Genomic DNA, 27,229 nt, shown 5'->3' with positions numbered 1-27,229 from the left:
AGATAATCTGAATAGGTACCAGGCAAAGCTTCTTATATCTAGTATAAATTCACAAAGAACAAATACCTGTGAAATGAAATAAAATGCATGTGCTGAGCATGCCAATGTACCCCTAAATCTTAGTGCTTGAGGTTAAGGAAGGAAGGAAGAAAGAAAATTGCAAGTTTAAAGCCATTCTAGAATACACAGCAAGATCCTGCCACAAAAACCCAAAACAAGCCAAAAGAAAAAATTAAGTTTGCTGAATCGGGGACTGTTCTGCTTGGAATTATCAAATAATTTTATGTTTACAAAACTAGAGATTTTCCTCATGAGGCAAAATCCCTACAATCTTATTTGAGTGCGTGAGCAACTGATGTCTACCATGGAATCCTTTTGTGGAAAAAACAAGAAAAAGAAAACTATGTATTAAAGGGTAGTCAAGATAAGACACATTCCAATTGGAGGTATGCAGTCTTCATTCCATAATGCCTCTGTGGAAAGCTAGTGAAAAGGGGTATAATTCAAGACATTATTGAAAATATCCCTGTCTAATAAAGTAGTATTAATTTAAATTACTTTAGGAAGCTATCTGGGATAAAGTGGTCAAAAAGAAGACTGTTTTCAAGAGGATACATTTAAATGCCACATACTAATAGAGAGGCATAATGGTTTATGGCTATAATTCCAGCTATGTGGAATATCAGGAAGATGATCCTGGTTCGATGCCAGTCTGGGCAAAAGAACTGGAGACCCTGAAAAACAGCTAAAGTGAAAAAAAGAGCTTATGGTTTGGCTCAAGATAAGAGTACTGGGCTAGCAAGCCAGTGGCCCCAAATCCATTCAAACCTCAGTAACACAAATGGTTGGGAGGGAGGATCAGCATGGGAAATAAAGGTACAAACATAAGAAGCCCAAGTTGAAGCCAGCCATGGCAAGAGAGCAAGATCCACATCTCAAAACAGAAACCCACTAAAAACTTTGTAAGGAAGTGGGATTGTGGCTCAACGGGTAGGGTGGTAGCCTTGAGCTGAAGAGCTCAGGGAAGGCTCCCAGGCCCAGAGTTCAAGCCCCATGACCCACAAAAAACCCCACAACTTTGTAAAATGGTAAAGAGTTAATTTGACCAGAAGTCAGGGCTGGAAATTTGGCCTAGTGGTAGTGCATACCTCCAGTTGGAATGTGTCTTGTTTTGACTACCCTTTAATACATAGTTTTTTGTTTTTGCCACAAAAGGATTCCATGGTAGACATCAGTTGCTCACGCACTCACGCACCCGGGTTGGATTCCTTGGTACCACATACAGAGAAAAAAGCCAGAAAAGGTTCTGTGGCTCAAGTGGTAGAGCTCTAGCCGTGAGAAGCCCACGGACACTGCTCAGGCCCTGAGTTCAAGCCAGGACTGGCAAAAATAATAATTTGACCAGAAGTATATTATACACACGTATGGAAATACAATAACAAATTTTATTTTGCCAGTCCTTTTATACCTGTGACCCCATTCAAGAGGAACGGATCATGGTCTAAAGACAGCTCCACACAAAAACTTGAGACCCTGCCGGTGGTGGCTCATGCTTGTAATCCCAGCAACTCAAGAGGCTGAGATCTGAGGATCAAGGTTGATAGCCAGCCCAGACACTGTAAAACTCTTATCTCCAATGACCCTCTAGAAAATGGGAAGTGGGGCTTGGCTCAAGGGTAGGGGAGCAGCTTTAAGCTGAAGAGCTCAAGGACAGTACCTAGGCCAAGTTCAAGCCCCATGACCCACTAAAAAAAAAAGGAAAAAGAAAAACTTGAGACCCTATCTGAAAAACAACTAAAGCAGAGGAGGGCTGAAAGTAGAGCTTAAATGGTAGAAGACTGCCTAGTAAATTCTAAGACCTTGGTTCAGATCACAGTATTGGCGGTTGGGAGAGAGGGCTCACACTCGTAATCCTAGGGACTTAGGAGTTGAGAATCTCAGGATCTAGGTTCAAAGCCAACAGCAATAAACTAATCTGAGAAATATCCCCAATTAATCAGAAAAAAAGACAATACTAGAGGTCTGGCTCAAGTTAGATGCTATATGAACAAAAAAGCCTTAGATCAACACAATACAAAAATGATCAGAACAAACAAGAGCTAAAAGCATGACATGAGCAGCAGTAGGCTTAAGCCTGCCCAACAAGTGTAAAACCCTGAAGTCAAACCCTAGAAAAAAAAAATAAAAATGTAATTACAAAAAGAAAAAAAGTATGATGACTCAAATCTGTAATCCCAGGGCCATAGAGAGTTGCAGGCCAGTCCCACAGCTTCAACTACATAGGATGACTATCTCAAAACCAGGAGGGGGGAGGAAGGAGATGCTTCCCACCAAGCAACTTTTACTGACAATTAAGAAAAGGCAGCTAGGCACCAGTAACTCATGTCCATAACCCTAGCTATTCAGGAGGCTGGGATCTGAGGATAGAGGTTCAATAACAGCCCAGACAGGAAAATTCATGAAACTCTTCTAACTCCAATTAATCACCAAAACGCTGGAAGTGGAGATGTGGCTCTAGTAGTAGAATGCTATCCTTGAGCACAAAGAGTTCAGAGATATCCCCCAGGCTATAGGAAGAGCACACACATACACACAAAGAAAAAGCAGAAGACAAATCTTAAAATTCACTAAAAAACAAAATAGGAATAAAAAAGTCAGTAGGAAAATAACTATCTTTTGTTTTACTAGCCAAGGTTTCTTAATTTCTTAACATTAATCCTTACAGCAATATCCTTTATAATTAAAATGCATATCTTTCAGCCTTGGCCTTAATTGTTTACTTAAAGTTGCCACTTGTATCTGTAACCTGTAGATGGTTTTTATGGGCTGAAGTGCTGTCTTCCATGTAATTAATCTCTTTTTGGTGCCTTCACTCTGCCTCTTATTTGGCATATAGGAACAAGTAGCCATACTTGACATATGAACTGCTGGAGTTTGGGTCTGTGATCTACAACTCCAATTTCATTCTACTACATCTTAAAAAAAAAAAAATGACTTCTAGGGACTGGGAGCACAGCCTAGTGGTAGAGTGCTAGCCTAACATGCATGAAACCCCGGGTTCAACTCCTGGGTATCACATACACAGAAAAAGCTGGAAGTGGTGCTGTGACTCAAGTAGTAAAGTGCTAGCCTTTAGAAAGCTCAAGGACAACACCCAGGCCCAGAGTTTAAGCCCCAGGACAAACAAAAAAAAAAAGAAGAGGAGGAAGAAGAAGAAAAGAAGGAACATGTAAGATACAATTGTGGAGTGTCACCTCACATGCATGAAGCCCTGGGTTCAATTCTTCGGTACCACATATATAAAAAAGCCAGTAGTGGTGCTGTGCACTGTGGCTCAAGTGGCAGAGCAGTAGCCTTGAGCAAAATGTGCCCAGGCCCTGAGTCCAAGGCGCAGGACTGCCACCCCAAAAAGAATACAATTATGCCACTACAACATGGGATGGCATTTTTGGTGGGTGAGTAGGTTAGGGGGAGATCTCTATTGGGAGAGATGCAGATATATGATGAGCTTATTGGACTGTGCTCAAAAAAGAGCAGAAAAGCCAGGAGCAATTGCTCACACCTGTAATCCTAATCAGAAGGCTGAGATCTGAGAATCATGGGTCAAAGTCAGCCCAGGCACTAAAGTCCATGAGACTCTTATCTCTTAACTACTAGAAAACTAGAAGTAGCTGTGGCTTAAGGGGTAGGGGTGGTAGCCTTGAGCTGAAGAGCTCAGGGACAGTGCCCAGGCCCAGGGGTAGGGCGATAGCCTTGAACTGAAAGCTCAGGTACAGTGCCCAGGCTGAGCTAACCCCCCCGCCCTCCAAAAAATATCCCAGGACAAAACTAGACTCAACCTGGGGATGAGTAATTTCAAGTCCTTGGATACTTAGCTGAAACTATTTCCTACAGGTAGGAATTGTCAGTATTCTGAACTAGGAGCTCTTGATACTTTGTAGACACTAACTTGCCACAGAAACTTGATGGTCTAACCTTAGGGGTTCCCTAGTTCTTCTTCCCCATCCTTCTTCCATTTCTTCTCTCTCTTTTTTTTTTTTTGCCAGTCCTGAGGCTTGAACTCAGGGACCATGAGCTTTCTCAAGGCTAGTGTTCCACCATTTGAGCCACCATCATCACTTCTGGCTTTTTCTGTGTAGGTGATACTGAGGACTTGAACCCAGTGATTCATGCCATGGTAGGCAAGCACTCTATACCACCAAGCCACATTTTCAGCCTTTATTTATTTTGTATGTGTTTCTATCTCTGTAATGGGATGCTATTATATACAAAGTGAGTTAAAGAGATATATAATAAAAGGAAAAAAGATTAAAACTATTACTGTAGATAAAAGAAATTAGGGGGGTAGAAGTTTTGCCTAGTATCAAGAGTGCTTGCCTAGCATGCACAAAGCCCTGGGGTTCGATTCCTTAGTACCACATACATAGAAAAAGCCAGAAGTGGTGCTGTGGCTCAAGTGGCAGAGCACTAGCCTTGAGAAAGCCCAAGGACAATGCACAGGCCCTGAGTTCAAGCCCCAGGACTGGCAAAAAGAAGAAGAAATTAAGTTAGGCCTTTACTGGTAATATTCAAGGAAGTAGAGGTGTAATTCAAGTAGTAGAGCACCAGTACAGCTTGTTCAAAAAAAGCAAGATACACAGCGGATAGGAAAGATAGATAACTCATGGAAGTTAGTTAGCCTTGTAGGTGAGTATACTGAATTGCAAAGCTTTTAACAAGACATGTTAAATGAATATATTCATGTGACTAGATTCACAATAAAATACTTTATCTCAAAAAAAAAAGGCAAGACACTCTCAAGAGAGGCTCAATGTCTATGTACATCTAATCATATAATTATGCTTATCAAAATGAACACAAGAAATGGAAACAAAGAGTTTCTTTGCTGCTGCTTCTGTTTTTGTTTTTTGTGGGGTTCTTTTTTTTTGGTCTTATTTGTTTGCTTATCTGCCTCTGGGAGGGTAAGAAGCAGCACACTAGAGAAAAAAGGTAAATAAATGCAGCAGGAGTACTTGCTAGACATTATGTTGAAATGCTGAAAATGAACTATATAACTTGTGGATGGGATGGGAGAGAGAAACTGGCAAAGAGTAAGAGAAGATATAAGTATTGTCAAAAAAGAGTGTATTCTTTTTTTTTTTTTTTTTTTTTTTGCCAGTCCTGGGCTTGAGCTCCAGGCTTGAGCACTGTCCTTGGACTTTCTCAAGGCTAGCACTCTACCACTTGAGCCTCAGCACCCCTTCTGGCTTTTTGCTATGTATGTGGGGTACTGAGGAATCGAACCCGGGTCTTCGTGCATGCTAGGCAAGCACTCTACCACGAGGCCAAACTCCCGGCCCCAAAAGAGTGTATTCTTTACCTGACATGTAATTATAACACCTCTGTACATCACTTTTGGAATAATTTTCATTTTTTTCAATTTTATATAAAATATTATACTTTTAAAACACAGCTATTCATGTCACTTATCATTTTTTAAACAAGAACAGATACATACCAGTGGCTCATACCTATAATCCTAGCTACTCAAGAAACTAAGATCTGAGAACTGAGGTTTCTAGCCTGCCCAGGTAGGAAGGTCCTTGAGACTCTTATCTCTAATAGCTTACTCAGAAAAGGCTGTAGGTGGCATTGTGGCTCAAGTGGTAGAGTACTAGTTTTGAGCACAGAGTCTTAGGGACAGCACTCAGGCCCCGAGTTCAAGCCCTGGGACTGGCAAAAAAAATAATAAAAATTAGGGGCCGAAGTGTGGCCCATGCTCACCTAGCACAAAGCCCTGGGTTGGATTCCCTGGAACCAGATAAACAGAAAAAGCCAGAAGTGGCACCGTGGCTCAAGTGGCAGAGTGCTAGCCTTGAACAAAGAATGTCCAAGGACAGTGCCCAGGCCCTGAGTTCAAGCCCTGGAACTAGCAAAAACAAAAAACAGAAACAAAAAAACAAGAGCACAAGGCTTTGAGTTCAAGATACAGTTCCAGGATAATAAATAAATAAATATTTAAGCTAGTGGCTCAGGGCTATAATTCTAGCTAGGGGTTTAACTAGTAAGAGAGAATTGCAGTTTGAGTCCAAGCTTGAGCCTTGCTTGAGAGAACCCCCCACTTCTTCTCAACTCATAGCTGGGAATAGTGACGTGCATCTAGCATCCTAAACTATGTGGGAGGCTGAGACTGCAAAGATCTTGAGTTTTCAGGACAGCCCAGAAAGTAAAACAAAACAAAACAAAACAAGATTCCATTCTCAAAGGGCATAATCTGTGCCATATGCCATTCCAGGTACACAGCGACAATCATAAATATGAGTGTCATGGACTAGATCATCCTAGGCAAAAAGTAAGATACTATCTCAAAAATAACCAGAGAAAACCAAGGCTGGAGGTTATGACTCAAGCATTAATATGAATGCCTGCCAAGCAAGGGGAAGGCCCTGAATTCAAACCCCAATTCTTCAAAAAAAAAAAAAAAAAAAAAAAGAAAGAAAGAAAGAAAGAAAAAAAAGTCAAACTCCAATACTTGAAAAAAAAAAAAAAAGAAAAGAAAATTCATGTTTCTTACAAAAAGTTGTAACTCAGACATGTTCTTATTTTGATTTTGCTGAGTATGGCAATAAATTCTTGCAATAGCAGTACTACTACTATTATTATTATTATTATTATTATTATTATTATTATTGATGTATTTCCACGTATACATCTTCTGACTTTGCTTTGTGTGTATGGGTGCGTGTGGGCTCACACACACCCAATACCATTAGTATGTACTTGAACTCAGGGCCTATCTCTAACTGGATGTTTTTGGTTAAGCCCAGAGCTATACGACTACAGCCACACCTCCATCCAGCTTTTTTTTTTTTTAAGCTAATTAAAGACAAGGGTTTGTCTACTCAGACTGGCTTCAAAATGCAATCTTTAGGGCTGAGAGTGTAGCCTAGTGGTAAGGTGCTTGCCTAGCATGCACGAGGGCCCGGGTTTGATTCCTCGGTACCACATACATAGAAAAAAGCAAAAAATGGTGTTGTGGCTCAAGTGGTAGAGCTCTAGCCTTGACAAAGCCAAAGGAGAGTACCCAGGTCCTCAGTTCAAGTCTCTAGACTGGCAAAAACAAAAACACAACAACAAAAAAAATACTCAATTCTTAACTCTCAGCTTCCTGAGTAGCTAAAATAACACATGAGCTGCTAGTGCTTGGCTTTGCTTACTATCTTAATAACTAGTAATGCCACATTAATGAAAGGTAATCAGTGAGAAATTTCCACCACCCCGCCCGAAAAAATATGTAAGCCAGGAAGCTGAGATCTGAGGTTTGAGGTTCAAAGCAAGCCTGGACAAGAAATTCCATACAACTCATCTCCATTTCAGCCACCAAAAAAGCCAGGAGTAGAGCTGTGCTCAATTAGTAAAAGCATTAGCCTTCAGAGGAAAAAAAAGAAAAAGAAAAACAAGCTCAGGACAGTGCCTAGGCACTGAGTTCAAGCCCCAGTATTGAACTGAAGAGCTCAGGGACAGTGCCCAGGCCCAGAGTTCAAGCCGCCCCCCCCCCCACCCCCAATAAGAAAAGGAAAGAAATAAAAAGAAAAGAGCCAGGTTCTGGTGGCTCACACCTGTAATCCTAGGTACTCAGAAGGCTGAGATCTGAGGATCAGTTCAAGGCCAGCCAGGGCATGAAAAAGCAAAGAAACGAAGAGGTCATAGTTATGCTGTTACATGCTATTTATATGTAGGATGAGCTATTATTAACATCTCTCTTTAGTAGTAAGGGTCATAAAGATTCACATTATGGTCACATTGCAGCATTTATTTTAGGGGAATTTGTTTCTTGTGGTTATTCTTATGATTTTTTTTTTTTGGTTTGGTTTTGAAATGGGATCTTCCTACATAGCCAAGGCCAGCTACAACTCTAAAACTTCATGAAAATCTATTCTCTAGTCTTCAAAACTCTGCATAAGCACTCTACCACTAGGCCAAACTCTCAGTCCCTTCTGATCTCATTTTTATGAAATGAGAAAAAAATACTAATACGGGATGTTAATGCCTCATGCATATTATCCTACCAAACTAAGAGGTCAAGATCTGGAGGATTCTTAGTTTGAAGTCACCATGGGCAGAAAAGACTTTTGAGATTCCAAAAAATACCATGTGGTAGGAGCACTAACTGAACAAGCAAGCTAAGTAAGCAAATTGAGTGTAAAAATTTAGGTGCTTATAGTTTAAAACTCAATACCAGTAAGGGGAAAAACAAAAAACTACTAATTAGAGCCAGGAGCATGGGCCTAGGGGTAGATTGCTTGCCTAGCATGCAAGAAGCCCTAGGTTCGGTTCCTCAGTACCACATACACAGAAAAAGCCAGAAGTGGTGCTGCAGCTCAAGTGGTAGTACACTAGCCTTGAGAAAACAGAAGGATAGTGCCCAGGCCCTGAGCTCAAGTTACAGGAATGAAAAAAAAAACAAAAAACAAAAACCCTACTAATTGAGTATTTTTCTATCATACATGCTAAAATGCTTATTTCAGTGGTGTTAAAACTGCAATTTTTACGGGCCAGGAGTTTGGCCTAGTGGTTGAGTGCTTGCTTGCATACATGAAGACCCAGGTTCAATTCCTTGGTACCACATACATAGAAAAAAAGCTGACGTGGTGCTGAGGCTCAAGTGGTTGAGCTCTAGCCTTGAGAAAGTCCAAGGACAATGTTCAGGCCCTGAGCTCAAGCCTAGGACTGGCAAAACAACAACAAAAAAGGCAAATTTTTTTTTTAAAAAGGAAAAAGTAAGAAAGAATGTCAGACTCATCTCCAATTAGTCACTAGAAAACCGAAGTGGGGCTGTGGCTCAAGGGATTGGGCAGTCGCCTTAGGCTGAATAGCTCAGGGACAGTACCCAGACTCAGAGTTCAAGCCCCACAACCCACACATCCTGCAAAAAAAAAGAAAAGAAAGAAAAGAAAGAGCTGGGCACTGGGTGCCTCACACTTGTAATCCAAGGTACTCAGGAAACTGACATCAGAGGATCAAGGTTCAAGGCCAGCCAGGGCATGAAAGTCCGTGAGACTCTAATCTCCAATTAAAACACCCCTCTCTCCCAGAAAACCAGAAGTGGTACTATGGCTCAAGTGGTAGAGTGCTAGCTTGAGTTGAAGAGCTTGCAGATAGCATCCTGGCCCAAGTTCAAGCCAGACAATGAAATAAAGAAAGAAAAAGAGAATGGGGGGGTGGGGGGAGGAAGAGAGAAAGAGCTGGGCATGGTGGCTCACACCTATAATCCTAGCTACTCAGGAGGCTGAGATCTGAGGATCTTGGTTCAAAGCCAGCCCAGGCACTAGAACATGAGGATTTTATCTCCAATTAACTTCTAGAAAACTGGAAGTAGGGCTGTGGCTCCAGGGGTAGGGTGGTAGCCTAGAGCTAAAGATTTCTCATCCTGGACAGATAAGCCTTGTAACTCCCATTAAATAGCAGAAAGCTAGAAGTGGCCACACATAGAAGGTCTGGGTTGGAATGCAACACTGTGGAAAAGCATTTGCCTAGAATGTGCAAGTTCCTGAGTTTGATCCCCAGTACCACAAAAAGAAAATACAGGGGGAAAAAAGGGAGGGGGGGCTGGCTAAAATCTAAGGATTACGGTTCACAGCCAAGCTGAAGCAGAAAAGTACATGAAACTCTTATCTTCAATTAGCAGTCAAAAAGCTGAATGTGGAACTGTGGCTCAAGTGCTAGAGTACTACCCTTGAGCTGAGCTCAAGGACAGCAACCATGCCTTGAGTTCAAGCCTCAAGACCAGCACACATATTTATACACAAAAGATTGTATTCAAGGTGTGACTCAAGTTGGAGTGCCAGCTATCAAGAGAAAAAAAATCTGAGAGTTTAGTCCTGAGTTCATGTCCCAGAACCACATGGCTCATAACAGAACATGTGTGTGTGTATGAGCACACACTATTGCACAGCCCACACAATCTTCTAAATCTACCTGGAAGTTTTATAAGAAACAAACTCCAAGCCGGGCACCAGTGTTTCATGTCTATAATCCTAGCTACTCAGGAGGCTGAGATACGAGGATCGTGGTTCAAAGCCTACTGGGGTACAAAAATCCATGAGACTCTTAATTCCAATTAACCACCAGAAAACCAGAGGGGGTACAGCAGTAGTCTTGAGCTAAAGAGCTCAGGAAAGAAGGAAGGAAGGAAGGAAGGAGGGAGGGAGGGAGGGAGGGAGGGAGGGAGGGAGGGAGGGAGGGAGGGAAAGAGTCCAAGAGCAATCATTCATCCTCTTTATTGAATATGATGAATAATAGACCACATGATATTCCAGTATTTTTGAGGCCAAACCTAGAGGATCACCAGCTTATGCTACACAGAAAAAGACCTTGTCTCAAAAAGATAGGTGTGAGGAAAGAAATGTGGCTTAGTTGGTAGAGTGCTTGCCTAGCCTGTATGAAGCCCTGGGTTCGATTCTTCAGTGCCATATACACAGAAAAAGCCAGAAGTGCTGCTGTGGCTCAAGTGGCAGAACACTAACTAGTCTTAAGCAGAATCAACTCAGGAACAGTAATCAGGCCCACCCCCGCCCCCCCCCCCCAAAAAAAAATTGTAAGAAAAAAATGTATGGGAGAAGGTTCCATTTTTTTTTTTTTTTTTTTTGGCCAGTCCTGGGCTTGAGCTCAGGGCCTGAGCACTGTCCTTGGACTTTCTCAAGGCTAGAGCTCTACCACTTGAGCCTCAGCACCACTTCTGGCTTTTATCTATGTATGTGGTACCGAGGAATCGAACCCGGGTCTTCGTGCATGCTAGGCAAGCACTTTAACCACTAGGCCAAACTCCCAGCCCTCCATTTTTTTTTTTTTTGAGAATAACCTCATGTGCACTACCACTGAGCTACACACCAGCCCTTATTTTGAGACAATAATTTCATTAAGACGCCCAGGCTGGCCTCAAGTTGGCACTACAGGTGTGTGCCACTTCATCTGGTTGAGGCTCTTTTAACAAAATATAGTTTCAACTGAGATAACTAGTCCTATTGCATGGGATTTGGTATTTTTGTTTGGAATATGTCCTTAATTTAACTCTACCTATCAAAGACGAAGAAGCTATTCACTTCAACATCTTTATCTACGAAAAGTCACTGTTTCGAAAAACACAAGAGTAGTTTATGATAAATAAGAAATAAAACCAGCTCAAGGTTTAATCCTACTACCTTCCCACTAATAAGTGCATCTGAGAAGGGAAACCATCTGTAATTATTACAGCCAAATTCAAAAGCCAAGTAAGGCATTTAAATGGATCCTTTATTCCATTAGCTTCATCATCGTGTTTTATCTTCTAAATTAAATACTATATAATCAACTAATATCTCTACATAGAATGAAAATTAAGAGGGACTGGGAGTGTGGCCTAGTGGTAGACTGCTTGCCTAATATGCACAAAGCACTGGGTTTGATTCCTACGTACACAGAAAAAGCCAGAAATGGTCTGTGACACAAGTGGTAGAGCATTAGCCTTGAACAAAAAAGCAAAACAAAATTTTCTTTTTGTTTGAAGTAAGGACAGCTGGTAGCATGGCCTAGTAGTAGAGTGCTTGCCTAGCATGCACAAAGCCCTGGGTTTGATTCCTCAGTACCACATATCCAGAAAAAAAAAGCAAGGACAATGCTCAGGCCCTGAGTTCAAAAAAAAAAAAAAAAAGCTGGGTACAGTGGCTCACATCTGTAATCCTACCTACTCAGGAGGCTGAGATCTGAGGATCAAAGTTCAAAGCCAGCCCAGGCACAAAAGGAGTTGAATTGTGACATTACTCTCAAAATAAGCTTATAGGTATTTAGATATTCAGTGATGGTTACCTCATTGATTCCAAATATCTATACAAACATGTACAAATACTAAAATTTTAAACTATTCTGGTTACTAGGTTTCCAAACTGAAAATATAAATGTTACACAGTACCAACTGCTTCTATATTCCAAATCAGCATACCTTAATAATCAGCATGACTCAATATTTGTGTACCCAATGCTATGGACATGGTATTGGCAATATAAATACAACTACATAGACATAATAATTTATGACTCTATAGACATAATGTTTTATTACACAGATTAATATGTATCTATGACATACAATACCTTGCCTAATTTTAATTATGTTCTTACTAAAATCGAAGTGCCAGTGATTGTATATAGATTCCCTTCTTGCATACTTGTTAAACATGTCATTTGAAATATGATGTAAAAATCAATGTTAATAAATTATAAAAAAAGAAAACAGCTCTGACACACTTAAACAATTATGAAACTAGAACTTCGGTTGTACAGTACAATTGGTACTGTAATACATCCATAACTGTAAATTTAAATCATAAACTGGAATAAACTATAAGGGATGCAAATCTCTGATAAATGTTAAAAACATTCTTGCTGAGCTGGGTACTGGCTTACACCAATAATCCTACTCAGAAGGCTGAGATATGCGGACCAAAGTTCAAAGCCAGCCCGGGCACAAAAGGACTTGAGACTCTTATCTCCAATTAACTTCTAGAAAATGGGAAGAGGAGCTTGGCTCAAGGGTAGGGCAATAGCCTTGAGTTGAAGAGCTCAGGGACAGCATCCAGGACACGTTCAAGTCCCACGACACAACAAAAAATAAAATAAAAATCCTTGCTGACAACTTTAACAAAAAAATTAAGACACATCATGTATATCACTTCTGTAATATGCTTGTAATCAAATAATAGATTTGATAAATACGTACAGTTCCAGAAAGGACATCATGGGGACAACAGTTGAGAAGGTGACTCTTGCATACTCTGTCATCACTGAATTTGATTCGTTGACGAGTAGTATCTCCTGTAATATAGAAAAGTTAATAACATTCAAGGTTAGACAAATGGAAAGTATTTATTTTCTGCAAGTCCTAGTATCACTAGTGTTTATGTGTGGCTATACACATACATTTATAAGTCAGCCCAAGAGGGATTAGTTTTTTATATAACATCCTATAGAAAAACTACTTTACATGCAGCTGCAGTATGTGTACTCATATGTAACTCATATAGTCAAAGTAGAAAAGCAATGCATTCTGTTAAATAGGAATATTTCAAAAAAAAAGCATAGCATTTTAGATTAGGAATGGACCTTAAAGATTATCAAGTCCAACTCCTTCATATTGCAAATGAGGAAACTGAGCCCCACCTCCCTCCATCCCCCCAAGGTTAAGCAACTTGCAGCAGACCCACTAAGAGAGTTTCTACTGGTATATAATGTCCCCTTCTTGACAGTAAGCACTGATTTATTTTGTAATTATTTACATTAATTAAAAACATAAAAAGTAATCTTGCAAACATTGCATACACACTGCGAATCCCCACTGAACCCCAGACGCCATTTCTTCCACTATTTTGTTCCAGCTGAAGTGTCTCCCTTTTGCTGCTGGGAGGAGTTAGAGAGGGTAGAATAGCGCGTTTAAGAGCGTACAAACCTGGAAGAAGGACTTACACACCAGTCAAACAAAGGCACATTGCCTAAAAGAAATGTTAACTTTAAATGCCTCCAAAAGGTTCCATACCTCCAAGTTTTATGTAGTCTGTACTATATTGCCAAACTAGGTATATTTTAAGTCATCCTGTCTTCATATAAAATAATACAGCTCCTAAGCAACAATCTAAGAAGAATCCAACCTACTTATTAAATCTGGCTATTTAGTGAAAACTTCATGGTAACTAAGAAAAAGAAAGGTAAAATTTGATGTAGTTACAAAATATAGATGTTGGGATTTTATGGCTTAGTCTCTTGGGAGAAAGAAGAAAAAACTAAGGATGTTTCTTCTCTACATATAGAATGAATCGCCCTAAGAAATGTAGGTATTTTACTTTTATCCTTAAACGTCTATCATTGAATGAAAGAAAACCTACTGGTGAATTACTGAAGCAAAAGCTGTTGAAGCAAACCAAGAGACTCTACAATTCACAAGACACCTGGAGCACCCCCAAAATTCATCTAAGCAGTAATGTGATGTCTTAAGTTTTGTATTCCTGCATTTAAAAACAAAAAAAGGTTAAAATGTTATCTCTCCAATGGCCTTACATCGAAGAGCTTAAATTCAACTAAACACTATGAGGTAAGATGTTGTTCAAATTGTTTTGTCTAAGATTTAAAGAACACTTTGACAATGAGGGTACATAATGTTTGTCAAGAACAGTAAATTATAGCTAGAATGACAGCTTCACAGCAGTTCAACAATAGGTTTTCTAGAGACCATTTGGTTTTAGTAGATAACCTATCTAGTGTTCAAGCCTGCTACTATAATAAAAAGTTACTTTGATGGTCCTATTTTCCTTTTAAACACAACTGCTTTTGTTCCACATTCATTAACACATCTGAAAAGTTAGCAATAACTCACGGCTCGGCGAATGCGGGGCCTTTCTGACACTCCCTTGCAGACTGAAGTAGGCAGGCATAGATACATTGAACCTTTACAAATAAAACAAGGGGCCAGATTGTTCAGTTTGTATAGAATAGACTCTGCCAACAATTTCAATACAGCATCTAGAAGTACATGTTGACTGTGAGGATTCTTGAATAGAAAACAAAAGTGAACAAAATCAGGGTGTTTTGGATTTTTTCCATTTTTATTGTTTTTACAATACTGACTTAACAAGTATAACCCCATACAAGATTATGACTGGCCATAAGTAAAAGCCCAAGACTAGAGCTGTTGTTAAGATGGCCCTTGGGCCAAGTAAGATCCAAAAAAAAAAGTTCCCTTAAAAAGTATGCAATAAGCTAGGAGCTGATGACTCATGCCTATAATCCTAGCTACTCATGAGGCTGATACCTCAGGGTCACAGTTGAAAGCCAGCCCATTAACCACCAAAAAACTGGAAGAGGCTCTGGCTCAAAGTGGTAGAGCACTAGATATTAACAAAAAAAGATCTCAGGCACAACTAGGTCTGAGCTCTAGACCCATAACCGCCCCCCCATAAATAGACCCACTCCCCCCAAAAAAGCATGTTCTAAGCCAGGTGATAGTGACTCATGCATAATCCTACTCAGAAGGACTGAGATCTAAAGATCACAGTTCAAAGCCAACTGGGTAATAAAGTCTGTGAGACTCTTATCTTCAATTAGCTACCAAAAAGCCAGAAGAACAGCTATGGCTCAAGTGACAAAGCACTAGCCTTGAGCAAATAAGGTCAGAGACAAATACTTAACCCCAAGTTCAAGCACAAGACTGGAACTTAAAAAAAAAAAAAAAAAAAGAAGAAGAGGAGGAGGAAGGAGGAGGCAGAGGAAAGAGAGAGGGTGGGGGAAGAAGGAAGGAAGGAAGGACAGAAGGAAGGAAGGAAGGAAGAAAGGAAAGAAGGAAGGAAGGAAGGAAGGAAGGAAAAGGCAAAAAAAGAGTATGTCGTTAGGCAACAGTAGCTCTCATCTGTAATCCTAGCTATTCAGGAGACTGAGATCTGGGGATCCCTGTCCCAAACCAGACGAGGCAGACAAACCCCAAAGATTCAATTCCCTAACTAACAAGCAAAAAAGGCTAAAAAGTGGAGGTATGATTCAAATGGTAGAGCACCAGCATTGAAAGAAAAAAAAAGGCCCTGAATTCAAGCCCCAGTGCAAGCAAAACTGTGTATGTGTGTGTGTGTGTGTGTGTGTGTTTCATCAATGTTGAGTGTCTCAAGCTCATGTCAGGATTAGGTCTATGATAAGCTCATAATCAGAATGTCAAAATTATAGTAGAGATTTTTTGCTTCCTAGAAGAAGAGTAATTTATTTTAAAGCTGTGCCCCAATTAATTTAAGAGCTTTAAGGGTGATAATTTTTAAATACAGGGAAAACAATTGTTCATATCTAGGAATTCCCTCACCTTTCTCTTACTATGTAAACATGTTTTGGTAATGCAACAGCAGTATCATTTCAGTGCTCTGCTAATCTCAAAGCTCAATGAAATAAGCCTTAAAATAAAATTAAAATTTATGAAGTTTTAGCTAATCAAACATTTCATCTAATAGGGGTCCTATTTGCCTAAGGAATCACATTAAATCTAACAATAGGGACTTTTGTGCCCTGAAGATGTTCTATCAGATAAGATATGAACAGTTGCAAATGAACATGGGAAATAGTAGCCTTGATGGTCTTTGAAACAAACAAACAAAACAGGGCCAGGAGTTTGGACTAGTGGTAGAGTGCTTGCCTAGCATGCATGCAGGAAAACCCAGGTTCGATTCCTTGGTGCCATATACATAGAAAAAAGCCAGAAGTGGTGCTGAGGCTCAAGAGCTAGAGCTCTAGCCTTGAGAAAAATCCAAGGACAATGCTCAGGCCCTGAGCTCAAGCCCAGGACTGGCAAAAAACAAAAAAAACAAAAAAAAACAGGCTGGGAATGGGGCTCAAGGGTACAGTGCTTGCCTAGCATGCATAAAGCCCTGGGATCAATTCCTTAATACCACATAAACAGAAAAAGCCAGAAGTGGAAGTAGCACTATGGCTCAAGTGGTAGAGCACGAGCACTAGCCTTGGGCAGCTCAGGGACAGTGCCCGGGCTGGAAGAAAAAAAAAGAGAGATTTCATATACACCAAAAGTATTTTTAAAAATAATCTCATTGTTAATGAACAGGTGCTCTTTGATAACTGTAACAAACACAACTAATACAGTTACCCAATATCAGCCATTGTTGAAATCTGTTTTTGAGATACAGAAATAACCAGAGAGACTAGCAAGTGAGGATCTTTTATTAATATCTTTAAAGTTCTATTTAAAGCACTTAACTGTACTGTTTTGCAGAAGTTTGGCCACATACTCATACAGGTTTTTAGAAATATGAACTTATGTCATAAAAGTATAATATGATGAAAAATTTTAAAATATATATATATATATATAGGTAATTTTGGCTTTTGTCATGATTATCTGGCCCAAACCATGTTTTCCAAAAGAAACTAGGTAAAATAGCACCCATTAAAAAAAGAAGAAAAAAAAGAAGGAAAGAAGTCTACAAAGAGAGGAAAAATCTCTTTATAACACAAAAAATTATGAATTCTGTGTAGTTTGGGTTTCCTGTTCATATATTTATACAAAATTAATGCAAATTAGCCAGGCGCAGTGGCTCACACCTGCAATTCTAGCTATCCAGGAGGCTAAGATCTGAGGATGAAGATTCAAAGCCAGCCTGCACTAAAGACTATGAGACTTATCTCCAATTAACCACCAAAAAACTGGAAGTGGCACTATGGCTCAAGGGGTAGGGCAGTAGTCGTGAGCTGAAGATCTCAGGGACAGCTCCTGGGCCCAGAGTTCAAGTCCAATCGACCAAAAAAAAAAATCAATGCAAACTACATGAAACAATTCCTCCAATACATTTTCTCTCACATCTTAAAACAAGTAAGTGGGAAAAGTGCTCTGTTGCACTGAAACTGGATCCAAATCACAGAGTCAAGTCTGTTAGTAACCTATCCTGCCCTAGGCAATGGAGTTACAAAGTGCCTAATGTAAGCAATCTATTCTCAAGGAGCCCATGAATTTGCTACAGAAATAGGACATATAAATAATACAAGGTAGCATCATCTAAGTGCCAAACAGGTGTTTCAAGTAGGTACTTAGGAATTATAAGACCAGAATGACCACCAAAGACTGGGGTGGTTAGGAAGACATTAACACAACAAGCAGAAGCCAAAACCTGAAATACCGATAAGATTTAGGGCAAAGAAAAAGAACATTCCAGACTGGAATATTTTTCACAATGCTCACAAAGGCATGAAGTTTGGGGAACACTAAGTAAATCACATTTGGCAAATAAATAGCTTCATGCATGGGAATAGCAAGGTTGGAGCCAGAATACCATTTCAAGTAAAATTTTATGTCGTCAATTTTTTGAAGTAATGGAACAGAGATCACATCAAGTCAACAGCAACAAAATGCCCTACCCTTAAAAACATAGAAGGCTCTGTGTTCTTCAACCTCTAAAATAATTAGGCTCTGTATATAACTACAATGCCAAGTTTTTAGAACTAAGTATTTGATTTAGAACTTTGGCAAGCAAAGGGTTTTTCATTTGAATCGAAGAACCGAAAGTTAGATTAATACTTCGTTTTTTTTTGTTTTTTGTGTTTTTTGGGTGGGTCATGGGGCTTGAACCTGGTCTGGACACTGTTCCTAAACTCTTCAGCTCTAGGCTACCACCCTACCCTTGAGCCAAGCCCCACTTTCCTTTTCTAGAGGTTAATTGGAGATAAGAGTCTCAGTTCCTTTTGTGCCTGGGCTGGCTTTGAACCTTGATCCTCAGATCTCAGCTTCCTGAGTAGCTAGAATTACAGGTGTGAGCCACAACACCTCACTTAGATTAATACTTCTTATCAAGCAACCATTTTCAAAGTTACAACTTTTTCATCATCTTCTTTTGCTCTTCTTTCTTCACAGGTGTTTTAAATTATACTCTTTATTTCAGAATAGTTGAGATGAAATGTATACTATTTCTGCACAGGTTTTTCATCAATTAAAGAACTTGAAGTTAAGTTTCACACAGGGAATATGAGCAGGCCACTTTAAAAAGAAAACTGTTTTAAGATGTACTCAATACTACTATTCTCAAAAGCCCTTTCAGTCTTTCGTGAAAAAAAAAAAAAACTCCATTATAACTCTCAGTACTTCCTTTTCAAAACTGACTTATACATCAATTTTTATTAGTAACACAAAACCTTATTCTGGGTGGTATCTGACATTGTGCATGCTATTTTCCAAATACCCAACCCTCTCCCCCTTATCTCACCCACCCTCCCACACAAACAGCAAACCAAATCAACTTTCATAAGATTTAGGTGCTATTTTAAAAACATCAAAATTTTACTTTACCCATTCTCTCCGATGCTCACTGTATTTTTTTAAGCTGTGAGTAGATGACCATGCTATGTGATCAACTGTAAAGGCTAAGCAAAAGTGAACTGAGTTTAGTATAGTAATTTCAAAAATCTTTAAAAATTTGTAATATTTGACATATTTAATGGTACGCAGCATCCTATCTTACTGCAAATTATCAGGCATTAATGGCAGGCAATTTATAAAAGCAATTTATTTAACTCAGAGCTCAGCCTAGGAAAACAAAAGAAGGAAGAGAATGCAACAGTACACAAAGCAATAGAAACACCCCCACATCTATAATGGGGGGAAAAAGGCCAAGACCTTCCATTTTCTAGTATGACAAACAACCCCTACTCCTCCAAGTAGACAGTTTGACTGGGTCAGGACGGGACCTTTCCTTCTAAATATCTATACTTCTTAGTAAAAAGGAAAGGTAGACAGCTAGAAAGAGAAGGGTAGAATTGTAAACTTAAACCTTGTTTCCTGAGACCTACAGTCCACAAGTATAGAAACCTGTTCTCTCCTATCACTATTCCTTTTGATAAAAGCTGCCAAGGTGCTGGAGAAAGGAACAGAAAGAAAAGTAAAAATAAACAGATTAACATTAGTGGGGGTGGGGGGAAGCTGCCAACTTGCTGGGTGCTAGTGGCTTACACCTGTAATCCTAGCTACTCAGGAGGCTGGGATCTGAGGATCATGGTTCAAAGTCAGCCAGGGCACACAAAAAGTTCATGAGACTCTTCAATTAACCACCAGAAAACTGGAAATGGCGCTGTGGCTCCAAGTAGTAGAGAGAGAGCCCTGAGCAAAAGAGCTCAGGGACAGCGCCCAGGCCCAGAGTTCAAGCCCTACAACTAACAAAAAAAAAAAAAAAAGAAAAAGGAAATACACAAGTAAATTTTTGGGTCTTCACATATAAACTAGGGAGCCACCTGATCACTTTTATATCATTACACCCTTCTCACACTTCTTCCACCTACCTTTGTTGTTCCTTTAGAATTCATCTACATGAACCTTCTGTAGTTAAACTCTATTTTTTTTCTTTGAGACAGGGTAACACATTGTGATCCAGGCTGGCCTTGAACTTGCTATGCATGTTCAACCTGGAACTCAGCCCAACCTGGAACTCAGGATTATCCTGTCTCAGGTTCACAAGTGTAGGATTATATGTGTACACCAGTATGGCTTACTGGTATAGACTCCTATCTTCAATAAACTACCAAAAAAAAAAAAAAACTGGAAGTGGAGTTTGTGGCTCAAATGGTAGAGTAAAAGGAGCTCAGAGACAGTACCCAGATTTGAGTTCCATCTCCAGTACTAGCAGTAAAAACAGAGGCAGGGGAGGTGAACGGGGTGGGGATGGAGGGAGACTAGGAAACAATCTTGGTAGTAGTAGAGAAAACTTGTAGCATCTCTTAAGAGTTAAAACCAGGTGTGGTGGCTCAAGCCTATAATCCTAGCTATTCAGGAGGCTGAGATCTGAGGATCAAGATTCAAAGCCAGCATGGGCACAAAAGGAACTGAGACTCTTATCTCCAATTAACTTCTAAAAAACCAGGTTTGGCTCAAGGGTAGGGCAGTAGCCTTGAGCTGAAGAGCTCAGGGATAGCACCCAGGACAAGTTCAAGCCCATGACCCACCAAAAAAAAAAAAAAAAAAAAAAAAAGGAGTTAACAGAAGAGTAATGATGGAAATGTGAGAACAGAGATGCTAAAGCAAGGCTTTTATTTTATGCTTTCACTCAAACATAGCTTCTCTCAATATACAAAGAAGGGTCTTAGCAATTGTCAGGGATCAACATCATATTATTTCTAAGAGGATTGCTTTAAGAAATCTGTCAAAATTACTTCTTGGATTTGAGATGCATTAGAAAAGCCTTAATAGTTCAAACAATACTGGAGTCCTAAAAGTAGTTTATACAGAATTTAAGATATGACATACAAAAAGTTGGCAGTCTGCTACATATATTTCAATACTTACTTGCAGAGCTGCAATTCTAATATAGTAGTACTCATACTCTGGTTTATCTGGTGCCTTCAATCATCCAGAATTTTCTAGATACAAAATTAGAAGTAATGAAAACATTCTTGCTTTGTTTTGAGACAGTCTCACTTTATAGCCCAGGTTAGCCTGGGCTAACTCCATCTCCCAACTCTTCCGCCTCCCAAGTGTGTACCAATACACCCAGCTGAAAAGTCATCTTTGACCAGAATAAGAATAACCAACACCATTTGAGTACTTTAAAAAATAAAATTAAAAAAAAAAAGACAATCTCTTCAGCTGGTGGAGCTAAAAATAAGCCAAGAAAAGCCTCTTCAAATCTAACACCAACAAATAAGCAACAAATAAGGGGGAAGAAACAAGAATATCAAAAGACACAGGAGACAGACAACCTAATGATAAAGTTAAAATGAACAACAGATTACCATGAAGGAGACATGAACCTTAAATTAGCTACGATATGCAGCAGAATAGTTACAATAAAAATACCAATTCACAAGGGCTATCTCTATAGAGATTTGTACTGTAAAAGAGTATATAACTTTATTTGTAATGCTATTCTCTTTAAAATCTGACAAAAATATGCAAAGTACCATTTGTGCATTCATATAGGCGCTTGTCCTTTGCACTTTATGAAACATTCAAAATCAGATTTGTCTATAACCTTCAGTATCAGAAGTAGCAGGCTATCACTTAAAAATAATCAACTGACACCCAGTGGCTCATGCCTGTAATCCTAGCTAATCAGGAGGCTGAGGTCTGAGGACTGCAGTTCAAAGCCAGTGGGGCACTAAAGACCCACTGTAAGACTCTTACCTCCAATTAATCACTATAAAACAGGAAGTGGGGCTGTGGCTCAAAAGGTAGGGTGGTAGCCTTGAGCTGAAGAGCTCAGGGACAATGCCCAGGCCCAGGGGTAGGGTGGTAGCCTTGAGCTGAAGAGCTCAGGGACATCACCCAGTCCCAGAGTTAAGCCCTATTACCCACACACAAAATATAATAATAATAAAATAAAATAAAAGACTGTTGCAGGGCACCGATAGCTCACACCTTTAACTCTAGCTATTCAGGAGGCTGAGATCTCAGGATCACTGTTCAAAGCCAACAAGGGGAAGAAACTCAGCCTCCTGAGTTGGTAGAGTGGTAGAGTGATCACTTTGAGCAAAATTTGCTCAGGATAGTGCCCAAGTCCCAGATCAGGAAAAGAGAGGGAGGAAAAAAAATCCCCACTAGATTTTTTTTTTGGGGGGGGGGGTGGATTTCAGGATTATTTAAGTACAGGGTAAAAAGAGAACAGAAGCAAATAATTTCAAAAGGCAAAGAGGAAAGAAGAAAATGAGTGACTGAAATAACTCACCAATTTGGGATACTAAGAAAAATAATAAGACTTTGTTACTCTCAATAATTGCTATACTCTAAAGCATATCAACCAATAAACACATACTAAACAGCAGTGAGGGGGAACATTCCCCTCTAACACCAAGAGGCAAACTAACTAAACAGAGATATTTCTCAGAATACTAACACATGGTTCCAAAAACTCTGAAGTCAATACACTCTCTCCTAGCAAGCATGCTCCGGTGTGTTCTGCTATCCAAAGTTCAGAATTATACTATCTTCAGAATTTCTATTTTAGGGCTCTCTTTTCACATTATTACTGTGCAATTAATTAACGATATCCTGCAGAATTAATCCCTCATGGACTGAAAAACTAAGAGGCTGTGAAAAGTGAAGCTAAATGAGTCAATTTCACCCTGTATATCTAGAAAGAATTCTCTAGCAATACCTTATAGTTCTGACCAGTCATTTCTACCCTAAGAGTCTTGAGTATATTCAGATACAAGCATCTTCTCTCTCATACCAATACCTAGAACACTATTTTTCAAAATATGATTTGGGATATCACTATGATTTCATCAACAAGACATTACTCAATAAAGATTTATCATGGATATCAAGAAATAAATTCCTATTTAACTATAGTATCTATTTAATATACTTGTCAGATTTAACTTTTAGTGTGCAAAGTATTAGGTGACAAGTCAATTTTTATAAAACATTATTTTGTTTTCATTGCACTTTATTTTATGATGACAATCTACATTTTAAATTTTAAGTTAATTTTTTAGAAAGTTACTTGACCAAAATAAAAAAATTAAAGTGAATGACCAAATAAAAAAATTAAGGTGAAGCCAGGTAGGCGCTGGTAGGCTCACTCCTTTAATCCTAGCTACTAGGGAGACTGAGATCTAGAGGACGACTGTTCAGAGCCAGACCCGGCAGGAAAGTTTCCTAGACAGTATTTCCAAAATGGACAGCTGGAGGTATGGCTAGTGTGGTAAAGTATCAGCCTAGCAAGCATGAGGCATTGAGTTCAAAATCCAGTACAAGGAAGCCTAGAGGGTAGCCTAGTGGCAGAGTGCCTGCCTACAATACATAAAACCCTGGGTTCAATTCCCTGGTACCACAACATCACAGAAAAAGCCAGAAATGACGCTGTGGTCAAGTGGTAGAGTGCTAGCTTTGAGAAAGCTCAGGTCCTGAGTCCAGGTCCCAGGATTGGCAAAAAAAAAATCCAGTACAGGGAGGAAAAAAGGGTGAAAAACATTTATCTAGAACAGTGTTTTTCAAACTTTCAATGACATCAAATCACTTAGGTAGCTTTTTTTTTTTTTTTTTTTTTTGTAATAGAGTTTAGAGGGCTTCTTAAAACACATTGCTGGCCTCCATTTCCAATTGCTCAGGGACAGTGCCTAGGCCATGAGTTCAAGCCCCATAGCCAACAAAAAGAAAAAAAGTGGGGGGGGGCTGCCCCAGAAACATGGCCTAGTGATAGAATGCCTGCCTACCATGCAGGAAGCTCTGGGTTCAATTCCCCCATACTGCATACACAGAGAAAGCTGGAAGTCATGCTATGGCTCAAGTGGTAGATCATTAGTCTTGAGAAAAGCCCACTGACAGTGGTCCAAGGCAAGTTCAAGCCCCAGGACAGGCAAAAAAAAAAAAGAGCTGGCAAAAGGTGAACAAATGAAGCAGTGGTATTCACCAGACACTATGCTGAAAATGAACTGCACAACTTGCAGGTAGGGATGGGAAGGAAAAACGGAGTGAGGGAAGGGGTGACACTGTCCAAAAAGAGATATACTCATTGATGTAACCCCTCTTTACACCACCTTTATAATAACAAATAACAAAAGGGGGGAGAGCAGGAAGTGGCACTGTGGCTCAAGTGGCAGAGCGCTAGCCTGGAGCAAAAAGTGTCCAAGGACAGTGCCCAGGCCTGCCCCCCCCCAAAAAAAATTTTCTGGCCAATGAAAATAGCTAAAAATGACATTCAGCTGACTGAACTATAGACAACTATAGACAATGACTTTCTGATTCCTTCGACTCTTTGACTTACACTTATTTCTCGTGCCAGTATTGAGGCTAGGTACTATCAGAGCCTAAGAACTGTCTCCTGTTTTTTTTTTTTTTTGCTCAAGGCTGGCACTTGAGCCCACTGTTCTACTTCCAGCTTTTTGGTGGTGAATTGGAAGTTAAGGGCCTCACGGAGGGTCAGGGTCAGGTGTGGTGGCTCATGCCTGTAATCCTACCTACCCAGGAGGGTGATCAAGGTTCAAACCAGCCTCAGCCACAAAGAATGACAGACTCTTATCTCCAATTAATCTCCAGAAAATGGGAAGCAGGGCTGTAGCTCCAGGGGTAGAGCGGTAGCCTTGAGCTTAAGAGCTCAGGGACAAAGCCCAGGACCACAGGGACAGCACCGAGGCCCAGAGTTCAAGCCCCACGACCCACAAAAAAAAAAATGTCTCATGGACTTTCCTACCTGAGTTGGCTTTGATCATGATCCTCAGATCATTGTTTCCTGCATAGGCAGGATTACAACTACGAGCCACTGGCACTGGGCTTCCTTTGACTTTACAAAAAGCCCTAAGTTATTCAGTTAAAATAGAAACAATGCGATACACAATTTCAGAGATTAAACAAGATACTTTTCTCTGCATTCTCAATAATCTTACAAAATTGATGCATCTATTTTGCCTCATCTTCCAATTTCTACCATAGCAGCTGCTAGAACAAGAGAATCTAAAATAAAATAAAGGAACAAGAGCTATATTGCCTACAGTCCTAGTTACTGAGAGGGCTGACCTGGAAGGATCACCTGAGCCAGGAATTCAAGACTAATTTACCTAGGCAACATAGCAGAGCCCATCTCAAAATAGGTAAATACCCAAGGAGAAACAGAATTTTTCCACAGGTGCTGAAATCGTAAGATTTCTGTCAGAAATTTAAAAACTCACTTTCTGCAGTCTAGGCCAACCTAGAACTCTCTATCCTGAGAATGCACCAGCATACCAGTTTTGGAATCTTTTTTTTTTTTCCACTATTGGGATTTGAACTAAGGGCCTTATAACTGCCGCTACTCTACCACTTAAGCCTTCCATTTAGCCTCCAAAGTAGGTGGAATGACAAGCACCAGTTTATTAAGGTAAGAGCCTCAACTTTGTGCCCCAGCTGATCTCCAACCACAGTTCCTCCAGATCCATTTCCTACTTCAGTAGCTAGAATCACAGGTATGAGCCTCCACACCTAACTTGGCATCTTATTCATGTTCTTTTTCCCCCTTCCAAGTCTTGGAGCTTGAACTCAGAGCCTGGGCGCTGTTCATGAGCATTTTTACTGAGGGCTAGTGTTCTACCACACTTGAGCCACAGTTCTACTTCCGGCTTTTCTTACGTGGTTAATTGGATGTAGTTGTCTCATGGATTTTCTTGCCATGAAGGACTGGCTTCAAATTGCAATCCTCAGATCTCGGCCTCAAGCTACAGACATGAGCTACAGGCACCCCACTGAAAGTTCATTCTTAAGTAGCAACTATTTCATTTATCTAATCTTTCCCACTGCAGTTTTTTTATTTAAAGAATTTATTAACATTGATTTTTACATCATATTCCAAATGACATGTTTAACAAACAAGTATTCAAGAAGGGAATCTCTATATACAATCACTGGCACTTAGATTTTAGAACTTAATTAAAATTAGGCTGAGGGTTTGTATGCCTCCTGCAGTTTTAATCTGCCTTCTTCAATTTCACTGCTTATCTGAACCTTTAGTAATTTCAAACTACAATGCTTATAAGAAACATCTGCTACAGAACACTGACTCACTAATCCTAAGCATACCCCAAGACAAATACTTGTCTTTTAATTCTCCATCTTGAACATGAAAATCACTCCAAGCTGGCCTCAAACCTCCATCTTCAGAACTCAAGTCTCCTGAGTAGCTAAGATTACAGTTATGAGCCACCACTATGTTCTCACATGCTATCTCACCCAGTACAAAGCATTTATTTGCCACTTACAGACCTTAAACAGATACACAAAATAAATTTCATTTTTATCCAATATATTTTTAACCTGAAATTATGCCTTAGAATCACAACTTAGTTCAGGAATGCTAACATAGCATTTTATAAAGATAACATAGCATTCTATAAAGTATTGTCTTCTGGCCTGCAGTGCAGAACAGGATGAAAAACTTTGATTTACTATGCAATACTAAGAGCTCTCAATGTTTCAGATATGACTGAAACAATGACAAAATTAAGTGATAAACTCAGAGAAACTGTTTAGCCTTATGTTCAAGAACTTACAAGTTCTAGACCAAGGTATACCCTGTATACTAAAAATGAGTGCCTGTATATTAAAGGTTCCGCCTCCTTCACTTAAAATGAATGATACAACTGGAATTTTAAAAATGGCTTACAATTGACCAAGAAATAAATATGGTTTATTATGTTAAAGACAAAAAATTAAGAGAAAATGTATTTAATGTTGATGATGAGTCAAAGAACACAGAATACAATCAAGATGGCTTAATCAAGAGAAAAATCCACTGAAGAAAACACTACTTCAATTGACTCAATCATTTTTTTACAAGGACAAAAATATTACATTGGCCAACAAATTATAAAGTTTAGGTATCACTAAACTGATTTTAAAATCAGGCAAGTTCCTTGCTAAACTGCATTTTCCTACTCCTAAGATGAATAATCTTTCCATTTTGCATTTCATAAAACAACCATGCACAATGTAACTGAGTAGTAGTCAGGAGGGCTATAACGATGAATAATCTCTACTGACTGAGGAAGTATTGTATACAGCTTTAAACAATCACTATTATCTAACAGCTTTAATGCTATATTCTTAATCTATAGGTGGATTTTTAAGGGCACACTGTCATTTCTGGTTCCATTTCAAGCAATTAAGAGTTATGAAGCCCTAAAAACAATCTTGCTACTTCTTAGTTTCTAAATCCACATCCTAAGGCAAAAGGAGTAGTCCGCTGGTATAGTATGCGTGAGGCCCAGGCAACACACACACCTTAGTTTT

The 27,229-nt window shown here is 39.5% G+C and overlaps 1 protein-coding gene across 6 annotated transcripts in view; it reads right to left on the bottom strand.

The window, feature by feature from the left end:
* Luc7l2 (LUC7 like 2, pre-mRNA splicing factor) overlaps nucleotides 1-27,229 on the bottom strand; it is a 73,704-nt gene that overhangs the window by 30,535 nt on the left and 15,940 nt on the right. For 3 of the 6 annotated variants that reach the window (XM_090333398.1, XM_090333396.1, XM_090333393.1), the window contains one exon: nucleotides 12,734-12,828. In XM_090333398.1, coding sequence (XP_090189524.1) covers nucleotides 12,734-12,828 — 95 coding nt within the window. Of the gene's footprint in view, nucleotides 1-12,733; nucleotides 12,829-14,380; nucleotides 14,452-18,829; nucleotides 18,904-20,815; nucleotides 20,890-27,229 lie in introns of all 6 variants that reach the window. The other 3 variants (XM_090333395.1, XM_090333394.1, XM_090333392.1) reach the window with 2 other exon arrangements.

Source organism: Megascapheus bottae, chromosome 5 (genome assembly GCF_031878675.1).
Source record: "Megascapheus bottae isolate mThoBot1 chromosome 5, mThoBot2.hap1, whole genome shotgun sequence".
NCBI classification, from domain to species: Eukaryota; Metazoa; Chordata; class Mammalia; order Rodentia; family Geomyidae; genus Megascapheus; species Megascapheus bottae.
The sequence above is the reverse complement of the archived record's forward strand: the minus strand, read 5'-3'. Positions and strand labels throughout refer to the sequence as shown.